General features: G+C 51.4%; 2 protein-coding genes across 2 annotated transcripts; one reads left to right on the forward strand and one right to left on the reverse strand.

Moving 5' to 3' along the window:
• Positions 1 to 837: 837 nt before the first annotated feature.
• On the reverse strand, positions 838 to 1,602 carry LOC139669385 (noggin-like). Its single transcript, XM_071549859.1, has one exon. It carries the CDS (start codon positions 1,597 to 1,599, stop codon positions 838 to 840), a length of 762 nt encoding a protein of 253 aa, XP_071405960.1. The 5' UTR covers positions 1,600 to 1,602.
• On the forward strand, positions 1,559 to 8,549 carry GALR3 (galanin receptor 3). The gene is made up of 4 exons (XM_071550075.1): positions 1,559 to 1,600; positions 4,028 to 4,414; positions 4,986 to 5,836; positions 8,509 to 8,549. The coding sequence occupies exons 2-4, from the start codon at positions 4,050 to 4,052 to the stop codon at positions 8,547 to 8,549; spliced, it is 1,257 nt and encodes a 418-aa protein (XP_071406176.1). The 5' UTR covers positions 1,559 to 1,600; positions 4,028 to 4,049.
• The last annotated feature ends 4,716 nt before the right edge of the window (positions 8,550 to 13,265 follow it).

A 13,265-nucleotide genomic window follows, 5' to 3' on the forward strand; every position in this document is an offset into this window, starting at 1 on the left:
TTTTAGCCCAGAAAGCGGAGGACTTTTCGCTGGGTTGAATGTAGAGGAAGACATCACTTTTCAAGGATGCAATTCCCAGCCCAGGCTCCCTGACCCACCCCAGACCTCATATGCTGCTCTGGCAGTCCTGAGTCTGGAGCTGTCACCTTCTACACAGATGAAGGGATAGGTGAGGGATTCATGTATCTCACCCATTTTACCTCGGAGTAGGAGATTGTCCTATCCCATCCTATTTCCATATGCACCCAGCCCCACAGATGCTTGCAGCCCTGGGTCCCTGCCTATGCCTCACTTCTATCCTTGCTAGGCTGCCTTGTTGCAGTCCCAAAACTGCTCCTCTGCCTGCTGATGCTCTGCAGCCTCCCTTCAGATCACTGATTCCACTCTGATCTGTGACCCACCTCCCTGTACCCCTCCCCTGCTGGCATTCCCCTACCCTCTCTCCCCACCCACAGCCCTACCCAGGCAGGCAGGGATGCCCCAGCCTGGACTGAGCCTGCTGGGGCTGATGCAAACGGGGACTGAACCTGTTGTTCAGTGCCACAATTTTCCCATCCCACATCCTTTGCTGGAGCTAAATGCTGCTCCAGGGCCTCCACTAACACTAATGCCTCCATGCATGGGCGAGGGGTGAAGCAGCTGCATCCCACCCAGGAGTTTTGGCAAGAAAGAGCAAAGACAGCAGCATTCCCACTTCTTTTCTGGAGGTTTATTTCTCCATTTGGGGATTATCCTCCCAGCTCCGAGGGTGAGTCCAGTCAGACTCTTGCCTTTTCAGGCCTTTTGGATGCAAAAAACAAGTACCAGGGGGTCCCTCCGTAGCCCTCTGCAGTCCCCTCAGCGGCAGGAACACTTGCAGGCAGTCACGACAGGGTAGGGGACCTGCCGCCAGGTGCAGTTTTGGGGGCCGGAGTGCTGGGGGACCCAGCAGTGCCAGGCCAGCAGCTTGATGTGAGTGAGCTGTGAGGGGCGGCAGGTCATGCCAGGGGGCCAGGAGCAGCCAGGGGGCCCGGTCTCACAAGTGGTGTGGCGCACCCAGCGAGGCCAGAAGACAGGTCCCAGGTCGACCCAGGCAGAGGTGAGGCGGCAGGCAGCCTGTTCCACCAGCCACTGCCGCAGGTGGCGGGCCAGGGCTCCTGGTAGCTCGGGGGGCAACCCCAGGACAGGGGGCAGCAGGGTGGGCAGCTCCAGCCCTTCCACCTCTCGCCACAGCTTGCGGCGGTAGCGCCCAGCACCCTCCACCAGGTCCCTGCTCATGGACTCCAGGTTCTCCTCGAGGATGGTGCTGTTGCGACCCCAGGGCTCCTCAGCTGCCATCCAGAAGGGGTCGAAGGCCAAGCCCAGGAGCCGGCGTAGCCGCCCAGGGCGCAGGTGCCGAGGCTTGGGGGAGTAGTGATAATCCTCGGGGGAGAGCGAGAGGCTGTAGGGCCGCACTGGGGCTGAGGGGCGGCCACGCAGGTGGGCAGTGGAGTCAGCAGTGCTGGATGGTATCAGTGGCAGGTCCTGGGGTTCCTCCAGAGCTGGAAGTTGGCGTGGGATGCCCAGCGATGGGAGCAAGCAGAGGAGGAAGAGGAGGTACCTGCAGTGTGGACCCGTCATGGTGAGTGGCACTGTGGCAGGCTGTGGCAGACTGCAGGCTTGTGTTCTGTTGCACCCCCTGTGTTATCAGCAAGTCCCAAGGCATGGCCTTCCCCTTTTCCCTGGTTACAGTGGCTGATAGTGAGCTGGCGGGGACACCGCCCTCCCTTCTGCCATAGGGGCATGTGGGATGCAGAGGCTGCATGATCCCTTCTGCCAGGCCAAGGGGTGCCACTGCGCCAACAGGGATATTGGGACTGCTGCGAAGAGGAAGGGGCCAGAACCTCCTTCTCCCCATCCTGCTCGATCCTTGGAAGAGGCACCCAGGATCTTCCCTGCAAAGGGAAGCTGATGGCCTTTGAGTCTTGCTGGGAAAGGATCACCAAGCTGCACTCAGTCTTAGCAAACCTGGAAGTCCTCAGGGTACAGGTTCTGTCACCAGGGTGGACACGGCAGGTGGGGCGGGAGGCTGGTGTGGGTCACTATTGTCTCTTGGCACATCAGCCAGCACCCATGCTGTCCCGGGCAGCTGTGACAGAGCTGAACCTCTGGAGATATCCTCCCTGGATGGCTTGTTCTTACTCCCTACACACTGGTGGCATGCAGATCTGGGCTGGATGGAAAACCAAAGCCTACTTTCTCCTTCCCCAGGTCAGACATTGTGGGAGAGGCTACAATCTGCTCAGTGCCATTCTACAAAAAATCAATAACAGCTAGTAATATCAATTAATTGCTCGTGCTCCAGAGGGTTTAGGGCCCTATCCCAGGGACAGGGCAGGGATAAGGCTTGCTGTGGTAGAATATTCATGTTTCTCGGAGGTGTTGGATAACATCCTGAACAACCAACATTGAGAGGTGGCCACTGGGGTCTATGGAACCCTTTCCCCCTCCATCCTCCCTCTCCCACCAGAGACTAGTGGGCTTTTTCTCTGCCAACCCCTCCTCTCCAGAGCAAGGAGCAGCTGAACCTGCAGGAAAGCTGGGCAGAGAGGAGTTAACTTCAAACCCAACCTCAGAGGAAGGGGAAAAAAAAACCGAACAGAGATCTATGGATCAGCAGCAAGGGAAGAGGGAGGGAAAAAGGGGAGAAGGAGAGAGAGCAGAGACAGTGGCAGGCAGGGGGAGGCAGTGGAGCACCAGGCAGGAGTGACTGGGGTGATCAAACTGCCTGGATAAACTCTCTGGTAGCCTGCATCCTCCTTGCCACCGCTGCCTGGGCTGGATCGGAGGTATCCCCCGAGCAAGCGACAAAGCTCCAGACCTTCCTCGAAAAGGTGAGTGCCGGCTTCCAAAGCTGAGAAGTGGTCTCAGGCTCCCTAAGTAGAGACATGGTTCCCATGCATGCCCAGAGGGAGACCAGCCTCCTCTGCTCCAGTGTGGGGATCACATGGGCCCAAATGGATAGTTATCAGTAGGACAAAGGGGACCAAAGAGCCAGAGAGGCAGGGAAAGTCTTTTGGTGGGATACACAGAGGATCTGGGAAACAGAAGTGGCGTAAGCTGAGGGATGGGGGAGCATGGGGTGAAGGAGCTTGCATGACTCAAAATCAAGCTAATTGCATGTCAGCAGTAGCTAGATAATGGTGTCTTTCCCCCTCAGTTATTGCTCGGAAAAGTACAATTTGTTCTAGTGATAGCACAACACGAGGAAGGCTCATTCAGAGATAGGCTGTTGGCACTCCCTGCCTGAGCACAGTGTTACTCAGTGCTGGAGAAGTTTTGCAGCAAATCACAATACCTTGAGCTGTGGTCATAACACACTCTTCATAATGATCATCATGTGTTTCAGGCAGCTCCTCCCATAGCTGCCACCATCTAGTCCATGACCACCTCTCAGTATCATGAAAAGGTGCCTCTAATTGCTTTTCCTCTGTGGAGCATAGCTACTGCACAGGGAACAAGGTGAAGCCAGCTCCTGAGTGGAGGTGGCCCCAGCTTAAGGAGTTTCCTCATGGTGAAAGGGTATCAGGATACTGCTGCTGTAGAGTGTGATCCAGGCATCAGATCCCTGCAGATGGAGGTGGCACAGCCCTGAGTTGAGTGTGCCAGGACCACTTACAGCCCATGGGAGCCCCCTTCCCCATGGCCTTGTGGTCTAGCCCTGTCTGAACACCAGCCAGGGTTTAGACTTGCCAAAGCAGGCAATCCCAAGAGGTTTAGCAGCTTTGGGCTTGTAGGAGGAACATAGGAGAGTCCAGGTGGCACGGCAGCAGCGATCCCCTGGGGAGCTGGGAGCACAGGAGATGCCATGATGGGGATGTCAATCCGAGCAGGAGAAAGGGGCTTCAGCTCTGCTCAAGCCAGGCAGGTATCAGCTGACTGATCCCAACAGCATTCTTGCCAGTGATGTCATGAAGACCAGCTGGTTGGGATTGGCACCTCTGGGAAAAATGTGGGTGTTAAAGGCTGGGATCAGGCACATTGTCTTTCTTCCTTTCTCCCCATGCAGGTCCCCACAGTCAGGTGAGGAGATGCCAGAGGGATGGAATGTCTCTTCTGACAGCCTGGAGCTTCAAGCGGCAGGGATTATTGTGCCCATCATCTTCTCCCTCATCTTCCTCGTGGGTACTGTGGGGAATGGGCTGGTGGTGGCTGTGCTGCTGCAGGCTGTGCTGCTGCAGAATGGCCAAGTCAAGTACACCACCACCAACCTTTTCATCCTTAACCTGGCTGTGGCCGATCTGTGCTTCATCATCTGCTGTGTCCCTTTCCAGGCCACTATTTACACCCTGGATGGGTGGCTCTTTGGGGCCTTTGCCTGCAAGGCTGTGCACTTCCTGATCTACCTCACCATGTATGCCAGCAGCTTTACCCTGGCTGCCGTCTCCATTGACAGGTAAGTCTCCCCTTTTTCCTGAGTCTGTCAGCTCAGAGAGAATGTGTTTGCCACCCTTGAGCTAAGGAATGGGAGAAAGGCTATTCCTTACCCTGTCAGGTGTACTGTAAGAAGCAGGTTGGAGTCCCCACAGGCAGAGCCAGCACAGCCAGCTCACCATGCCCTCTCCCTCCATCAAGCCAAACTCTTAGCCGGATCAACCAGCACTCAGCTGGGAAAGAGGAGTGCCCACCATGCATAACCAAGAGCAGGCAAAGCCCTTAGGCAGCAACAAATCTGAGAGGAAACAGTAGAGTCCTGCTCCTATACTCTGCCCTGGTTCAAGAGGCAGACTGCTTACTTGTCCTGAGCTAGCACAGCGGAGTGGTTGATGGAGATCCCAGCCCCACTGTTGAAATGATGCTGATACTGCTGTGAATTCACAGTAACCCTCACTCCCAAGAGGTGTGGGAGGGGAGGGATGGGTGGCTGCATGGGAAGGGATGCACAGATGGCAGCCCCACAGGGCAAGAAAAATACCTTATCTCACACATGCTACGTTTGATCTCCTTCCCCTTCCCCTCCTTGCCAGGTACTTGGCCATTCGCTATCCACTGAAGTCCCGTGATCTCCGCACCTCCCAAAATGCAGGAGTGGCCATGGTAGCAATCTGGTCACTGTCGCTGCTCTTCGCAGGGCCTTACCTCAGTTACTACCAGTTAATCCATTACCATGGTGTGCCCATCTGTGTCCCCATCTGGGAGGACCAGCACCGAAAAGTTCTGGACATCCTCACATTTGTCTTTGGATACCTCCTGCCCGTGACCGTGGTGACCCTGGCATACACTAGGACCGTCAAGTTCCTGTGGACTTCCGTAGACCCCATAGAAAGAATCTCAGAGACCCAGAAGTCCAAGCGTAAGGTCACCAAGATGATTGTGGCTGTGGCCATTCTGTTCTGCCTCTGCTGGCTGCCCCACCACCTGGTCATCCTCTGCTTCTGGTTTGGTCACTTCCCATTCAACCGAGCCACTTACGCTTGCCGTCTGGTTTCCCACTGCCTTTCATACACCAACTCCTGCCTCAACCCCATTGTCTATGCCCTCATCTCCAAGCATTTCCGCAAGCATTTCAAGCAGGTCTTCACCTGCCTCTTCTTCCAGAACAAGACTAGGAAGAAGAAGAAGAGAGTTGGAAGGAAAAATCATATGGTCAGTGTGGACAGAGGTTTCACCAACAGCATCAGAAGTTTCTATAGAGGCAACACTGAGGTGATCGAAGTCCCAGAGAACACCAGGAAGAAGGACCATGAAGGTGCCAGTCATGGCAGAGGATCAACTCAGCAGTTACAAGGTTCTGTGGTCTCTATTCAGAAGGAGATACTGGAGGAGGAAAGTTTGGCAACAGCTTGCCATTCCCTAGACATGACTCCTCTAAGAGGAACTCAGGAGTTTCTGACTGTTCACTACAGATTAACGAAGTGAAGAAACATATTTTTTCAGCCAGTGAGCAGCCACTCTGTTTCCAAACAGGCCAACTAATGTGAGGCAGAGGGGAACAGATTCAGCAGAGCCACCAAAAGATCCTGTAGCAATGGTAAACCCATTGCTCCCACTCACTTTCACTCACTGACCCACATCATTCATCTAGAAATCTCACAATCCACCCAAAAAGATGCAGAATGGACGGACATGTCAATGTGATGCCAAGTGAACTGGGTGGCAACAGGATTTAAGCACTCCATTTTCCAACTTCCTAACTTGCTAATTTTGTGCAATGACTTGAAACTCTGTGAGGGAGACAACCAAAACGAAAATATCCTGGTAGGAAATCCAGGCTGTAAAGGTCACATCAGAGCATGGGTGGAGTTCACAGTCTGAAATAGAGTAGCTGGCAGCCTCTCTTCCTGAGAGCCTCACTATACCCTGCCCACATGCCCTTCTTTGCCCATGTGCCAGGGGCAGCCTTTGTCCACCTCTGTCCCCTTCCCTTGCCCCTGCATCCAGATCAAAGGACCTTTGCTACACTGGTTGGTGTACAAGAAAGTCAGCTGTCTGTGTCAACAGCTCAAGGACACAATCTGCACAGCAGTCACTGTCTGCACTCAAATGATTTATGCCACTGTAGGCATGATGGAAAGGCTTATGTGCGGGCACATCTCTGTGTTTCCCCTCTGAACCTGTTCAAGGAAAAAACCACCATCTGGCCAGTCCTTCTCTCTACCCTGCCTCACCAGAAGTACTCACTGGAGGATGATTCCTAGAGCTCTGTCTCACCTGGTTTTAGCTCTTGAAAGCAGATCTTGTAGAATGCTGGCCCAATTCCTAGAGCTGCTTGAAGTTCAGAAACCTTTCCTGACAACCATCCTCAGTTCTTCCTAAACAAACCCAGTAACTCCTTTCACCACATTGTTCTACCTGATCCACCCCTCTTACTTCTGTTTGCCTTTTGCAAATTCCTGAGGGATTGCTGCCTCCTCTTTGATCTTTGCTTATTACTTGGAGTTTCATCCTTTCCTTCTGGGGCTGAAGGCCTGTTGCTGAGCAGTGACGTTATTCAGCGATATTAGTCCCAACATGCATTATTTACTCAGTTGGCCAGATGTGATGATGATAATGGTGAGTGAATTGATGGCTGTCACCAAAGCAGAAGAAAGTAGCCAAGTGCAAAATGAGCTGTGGAGCCAGGTGACAATCATGGTGAGACAAAGGAGAAAGAAATGGGCCCATCACACCCATGTGCACTTATCTCAATCCTCTCTCCTTAGTGCTCCTTTGTCCCTGGTGGAGAGGGCTTCCAAGAGGGCATGTGGCCAATGTTACTGAAGGGGTTAGGCCATCTTCCAAGGTGGCCACTGTTGGGGGATTGCTGTGGGACCCATGTCAATTTTGGAGAAAAACTTTCCCCTGCTCTGTCTCCACTGCCTCGAGCAGCTGAGGAGGAGCCTTTGGCTGTGGCAGCAACTCAATGACATTCTGCAGCAGAACCAAGAATTCTCCCAGCCTGACAGTGGGAAGTGCTGCAGGGATGGCAGGGTGAGACAAGAAATCACATTTCCAGAAGTTGCTGGAATTTCTCCCCTGCTTGACCTTAATAAAGCTGGTCATTCCCCTTCCTCTGCCGTGTTTGCTGTGTGTTGGATACAATCTCTGTGGCACATGGGGCTCTGCAGTTTGAGTTGGAGGTTGTGTAGGCTGCATGAGCCATCAGACCACAGGCTCATTAGCAGGGCTGCAGTTGTTTCATTTGACTTTGCAGACACCACAGAAGTATACAGAAGCAGCAAAGCTAAGAGGTTTAATACAAATCCAGCACTGATGGTGTTTAAGGGAAAGGAGACAGAAGTAGAGAGAAGGAGAGGGATGGTGAGAGTACATGGTGGAGGGGGAGCAATACAAATGAGAAATGTGTGGGGCTGGGTGGGAGCCAGCCCCAGGGACAGAAAGTAGTGGTGGGAAGGCAGTGCAAAGTGAGGCGCTACAAGCAGAGGGCAAAAGGGTGGATGAAAGTGTATGAGGGATATGGGAAGCAATGTGCTGGCACTCTTGTTTTGGCAGGAGCCTTTTCCCCACCCCAGTAATGTCACGCTGCTCTGGAGCTGGGGTGAGCATCACTTGACTATGCTGAGACTCCAGCCCCACAGCAGCTTTCTCCAGAATTTTTCTGCATCATGAGGCTGCCAGAGAAGCCCAAGAAAACAATGTCTGAGCAAGGCCTTTGATCAGTTTAGCATAGTGGGAGGGAGAGAGAGAGGGAGCTGGTGGGATTTGCATTTCTGCAGTGCTGTGGTTTGTCTGTGGTGCCTGGCAGAGCCAGGTCTGAGCATGTGGTTGACATCACACAGCTCCCATTTTGTCACATGGTCATGACTTGAGTGGAGAGGGAAGGGGAAACAAGCAGAATACTCAGCTTTCCCAGTGTGCCAAGTCCTTGTGCTGCAGGTGACTGCAGCCACCTGAGGCCACCATCTGTTGGATGAGACAGCTTTGTTATGGGGACACAAAGTGTGTGATGTCACCTGAATTGCAAGTACGAGCAAGACAGACCCTATTTGTACACCAATGCAAACAGAGGCCCTGAGCCTCAGTCCTCTGGCCTGGGAGCTTTTGCTGATGCTGTTGGACAAGACCAGGAAGAAACCCTAGAATGCAGCTAGAGACGCAAGAAATAAATCTCCATTAGCATCACAGTTTCTGACCACGTTGCAGGGGTTTTCTTTCCTCCAGGATCATCAGGCCCATACCTTATCCTCACTGAGATAGTTTTATGTTGGCAGTGAGAGATAAGCTTGCTCATTTAGATCCACTAAACTGAGTTCAAATCCCCCAGAGCTCCTCAGCCACCTCCTTTACTATCCTGTAGCCATGTCTGAAACCTGCCATCACTTCAGCTCAATATTCATGGTAAACTTTAAGCGATAGCAACAGTCCTCCTTTTCCTTAATTACGTATGGCATTTAATTAGAGTTGTATGGAGCCTGAGTATGTAACTCTTCACATGAGGCAGATCTGTGCCCATAATTTCTTAAGAGCAGGTGAAAGAGGGAAAGCTTGGCAAAAAGTGTTTAGGGAAAGCAGTGACATTGTGGGACACACATATTTCCAGACTGAAGCTGGGAAACAATTAGAGATTGTGATGCTGTAGGTTTCAGGGTGAATATCTTTGCCCTGAATAAGGCAGATCATTCTCCTTCCTCAGCAGTTCACTTCCCTACACCCCACTGCCCACAGCCAGCATGTGCATGGAGATAACCCTCCCAGCAAAGCCCTACGGGCTGACCAGGTGGAGGCACAAGGACTGGATGCTATGGCAGACTCTGTAGCCTGGAAATTTGGAAGGGCCACACTCCTGCCTTTCTGTGAGGGAACTCACACTGGGGCATGCTAGCTGGTAGAGCGGAGAGGAGACATCATCATCAGGAGGCAATTGCCAGCATAAGGCAGCATCAAATGCAAAGTTGTGGGAGGCTATGCAGCCCCCTCAGTGGTGTCCTGAGCCCTGCATGGTCTACAGAATTTGCTGGTATTCTCACTTGTCCCTGTGTGTGGTGCTGGAGGTTGTGTCAAAAGTAAAGGTGCTTTGGTCCCAGCAGTGTCCTCCAACACTGTCAGTGCTGTAGGCATTGTGCAGTGGGGCTGGGTAACATCAGGCAGCTTGCAGAGCTGTGATGTGCGTGAGCAGAGCCACGCTCTCCCCCTTATTTCTCTTCTCTTTCTGTTCCCTACTTCTGTTTGCGTAAATCTTTCCTTATTGCTTTGTCCTGCCCACTCTTAAATTCCCAGGTGACGTGGTATTTCTAACGCTTGCTGAAACTGTTGTGCTGAGCTCCAAGGACAGCTGGAGGCAGCTGACGAGCTGTTCTGTAAATGAGTTTCCTTTTTCCATTCAAATGCTTGATGTTGCTTTCCGCACTTTGAGCCTCCCTCACCTTCTATCCCTGTTTATGATTTTCCCACCTCCCTCCCTTCGTGGTGGTTGTCACAACTCTACAGCTGATGCCTTTCAGAAACATGTTCAGATTGCCTTACCCACCTTCCTGGGGACAGCAAGTTCTACAGCCACCCTTTGCACATCATGCCATGGCTGGTGGCAAGCTCACACAGCCTCTGGCAACCTCTGGGCAACACAAATGCATACATCATTTCTACAGGTGAAGACTCACTACACAACCTTAAGCATCAGAGGGGGAAGAGAACAGCAGTCAGGAACAGTGATGCACCACAGCTGTATGCTCCCTGTTCCTGTCCAGATGCAGCTGGTCTAACTCCTGATCCTGCTCCTCCTGCTCCCAGCTTGAAAAGGAAGCAGATCAGGTCAGAACTGATGCACATTGGAGTGGAGCATAAATAAAATAGGACAGAGAGGACAAGGAAAACCTTTAAGAGAAGGTGCATTTAACATGACAAGTGGCTGCAAGCTCTAGGCCCCTTCCCTAAGCTCTGCCTGGTGCTAAGCCCTGATTTTGGGGAGCACATGAGCAGGAAGGGCAGACACTGAGCCTGGGTTGGGAAGGCTCTGGAGCCAGGAGGGAATTCCTGTCTGCCCAGTAACCACGTGCATGCTTCATCTGGTTTCTCAGCTCAAAAGCAGAGGTGAAGCAAAGATGTCACATCCTTGATATAGAGTTAGATTTAATTAAAGCTGAAGGAGCTTGATTGCTTCTTTCCATGCAGCCTTCCCTATAGACTGATTAGCATTCTGCAGTCTGTGCTCCCAGCTTCTTACCTTAATTAATGACTCCTTGTTTGTATTTTCTCTCCTACTCGTCATCACTGGGGCTGATGTGTTCATCCTTAACCCTGCAGAGGCTGGTTTGCCACATCAGCTGAGTACTGCCATTCCAAGAGCAAAACAGGGTAGATGAAATGAGAGAGGTGTGAACAGCTTGGGGCTTTGCAGCCAGTGGTTGGTGTCCCCTCCTCTTTGTGAAGCAACTTAGTCCTGCCAACTGTGCACTGGTTCTGGTATCTGGCATCTCCCTGGCATGTGTGACATGAGCCCAGCACTGCTGGGAGGTGTCAGACCCAGGTGTCAAGAAACTCATCCTGCTTACACCCCTGCATGCAAATCTGGCAATCCTGGGTTGGGAAATTTGCTTTTGGGTTTAGCTGCTGGTTTCTAATCCACAATTAGCCTTAGCAGGTTGACAGCTGATTATTTTATTTCTTCCAACAACCACATGCTCTCTTCCCCTCTCAGAAAACAAAACCAGAGGAACAGTTTGCCATACATTTTATCAGCTTCCTAATCAAAATTTACTGACTCTTTCACCTACTCACCCCCTGAGCCCTGAGCTGCCCAGGGCTACTCTCCCACTCTGGGCAGGCACACTGCATGAAGAAGGCATCCTTCTGCAAGCAGCTTTCATTGATGAAGAAGAGATCTGTCTTGCTCACAGAGTCAGTGGAGGAAGAAGATGAAAGGGTGGGAAGTTTGCCAGAGATGCTTCATGGGGCTTCCTTAGCGCAGATAATTGCATTTTGGATTTGGAGTCTGCTAGAAAGGCAGAAGTGGAGGAAGTAAAGGAGTTCAGATGTTGGAGATTAATTATTTCAGCTGCTGAAGAACTGAACAAATTCTTGATGTTCATACATTATTGCAGTGTGCACTTGGCATTCGCTTCTATGTGTGAGTGGCTGCTTCAGAGAAAGGCCTTTTACTTAGTAACATCCATGCAGCTTTGCTAGAATGCTTTGTTCAGGCCTGTTGCTTCTGCTGTGGGTCCTCTGTGAGACACAAGCAAGTTTCCAGCTTTCACTTTTTTGGATAAGACAGATCCTCAACCTGGCTGGTTTTGGTTGCATCCTGGAGCACAGCAGCAGCTGCAGAGCCAGCGGGGTTGCTGATGGGTTTAGTGGCTGGGATTCAGCACATCCCTACAGAGTCATGCTTTGAATGAGGAGGGGAAATGGAGTGTATTCGGAGGTCAGATAATGGTGAGGGTGAAGAAAGGCCTAGGGTCAAATCCCAGTTGACATCATGACCCTGAGTACAGGGATGCATTTGACTGTGTAGCACAAGGAAAAGGAGGAGGCTGAATGGATTACAATGGCAAAATAAATAGCAGAGGGACACCTGTGCTGTTGTTTTTATTCTCCATTACTGTAGCAGACATGGCTGGGAGATGCAGAAACCTGCCACCAGCCTCACAGATTGTGCAGGGAAATCTGTGGCACAGAGTGCAAGGACAGGAGGAAAAGCTGCTGGAAGCTGAAGTCTGTAGGCCAGGGGCAGCAAAAAACCAGACAGTGCCAGTGAACTGCTCTCAGCACAGTGTGAAGCCACATTCTCCTTTTCCCCTGGAACCTCTTCTTTCCATTCCAAGCACCTGACCTGTTCTAGATACAGCTGCTAAGCATGACAGGGTAGTTAAGGCTTTGGCATGACCAGCTGACACAAAGACACATAAAACTTTTCTCCATGCAGTGCCAAATACGATATAGTTCTCAGCAGCCCAGTGCTTCAGTCCTGAGGCAGGAAAGCAGAACTAACTGCAGTGATTCACAAAACATGATTCATGATGGCAGTTTTTTCCGCACTGAAAACCAGATGCCCTTTTCTCTTTCTTAACTGGTGTTACTGCTAAAGCAGTGGCAAAACTTACTATGACCTTGCTTGTTTTACTATTGATTGTGCTGCCTCTCCTCCCATGGACGGAGCAGTGCTGGAAAAGAATTAAGATAATTGCTCCTGGCTGTGTGCAGCACCATCCCTCTTTCCCCTCAGTCAGGAGCTGTTATGAAAAAAACCAAAGCCAGGCAAGACAAAAGCTTGAAGAGCTGTGAACATCATCACATGTCCTGAGGTTAAAAGCTTCTCTCTGAATCCCAGCTAGATGTATTCCTGGTTTTGAGGTAAACTGCCAAAAGGTGTTTAGTTAGCAGACATCATCAGCAACTGAAGTAACTGCAGGGATAAAGTGCATTTCAGCCACCTGCTTTCTGAACACCTTAATGGTCTCCTCAGCAACAAGGCTGTTGAGGGCAGAAATACTGATAGCTGGGTGTATTTGGACACCAAGGCTAAGCTGTGAAGACAGGAAGAAACAAAATGAGTAGAGACTGGGCATGAAAGTCACCTGCTCCTCACACAAGGACCAACAGTGGAATTCTCTGCACTGCCCAAACATCTCTTCTCAGCCCCTCATCCCCTTGCTATCTCTTCACAGAACAGTCATTTTAACCAGCATGGACAAGGCACAAATTCAGCCACCATCTCCCCACCAGCTCCATACTTTTGCAGGAGTGCAGACTGGGTAAGGTGGCTTTTCCTCTTAGCAGAACATCCCATCTTCCAGCTTGAAGGACTCCTGCTGAGATTCCCTCTCCTCTATACGTTTCACAGCAACTGTGTAGATTTAAAGTTTTATTTC

This window comes from Pithys albifrons, chromosome 3 (genome assembly GCF_047495875.1).
Source record: "Pithys albifrons albifrons isolate INPA30051 chromosome 3, PitAlb_v1, whole genome shotgun sequence".
Lineage (NCBI taxonomy): Eukaryota > Metazoa > Chordata > Aves > Passeriformes > Thamnophilidae > Pithys > Pithys albifrons.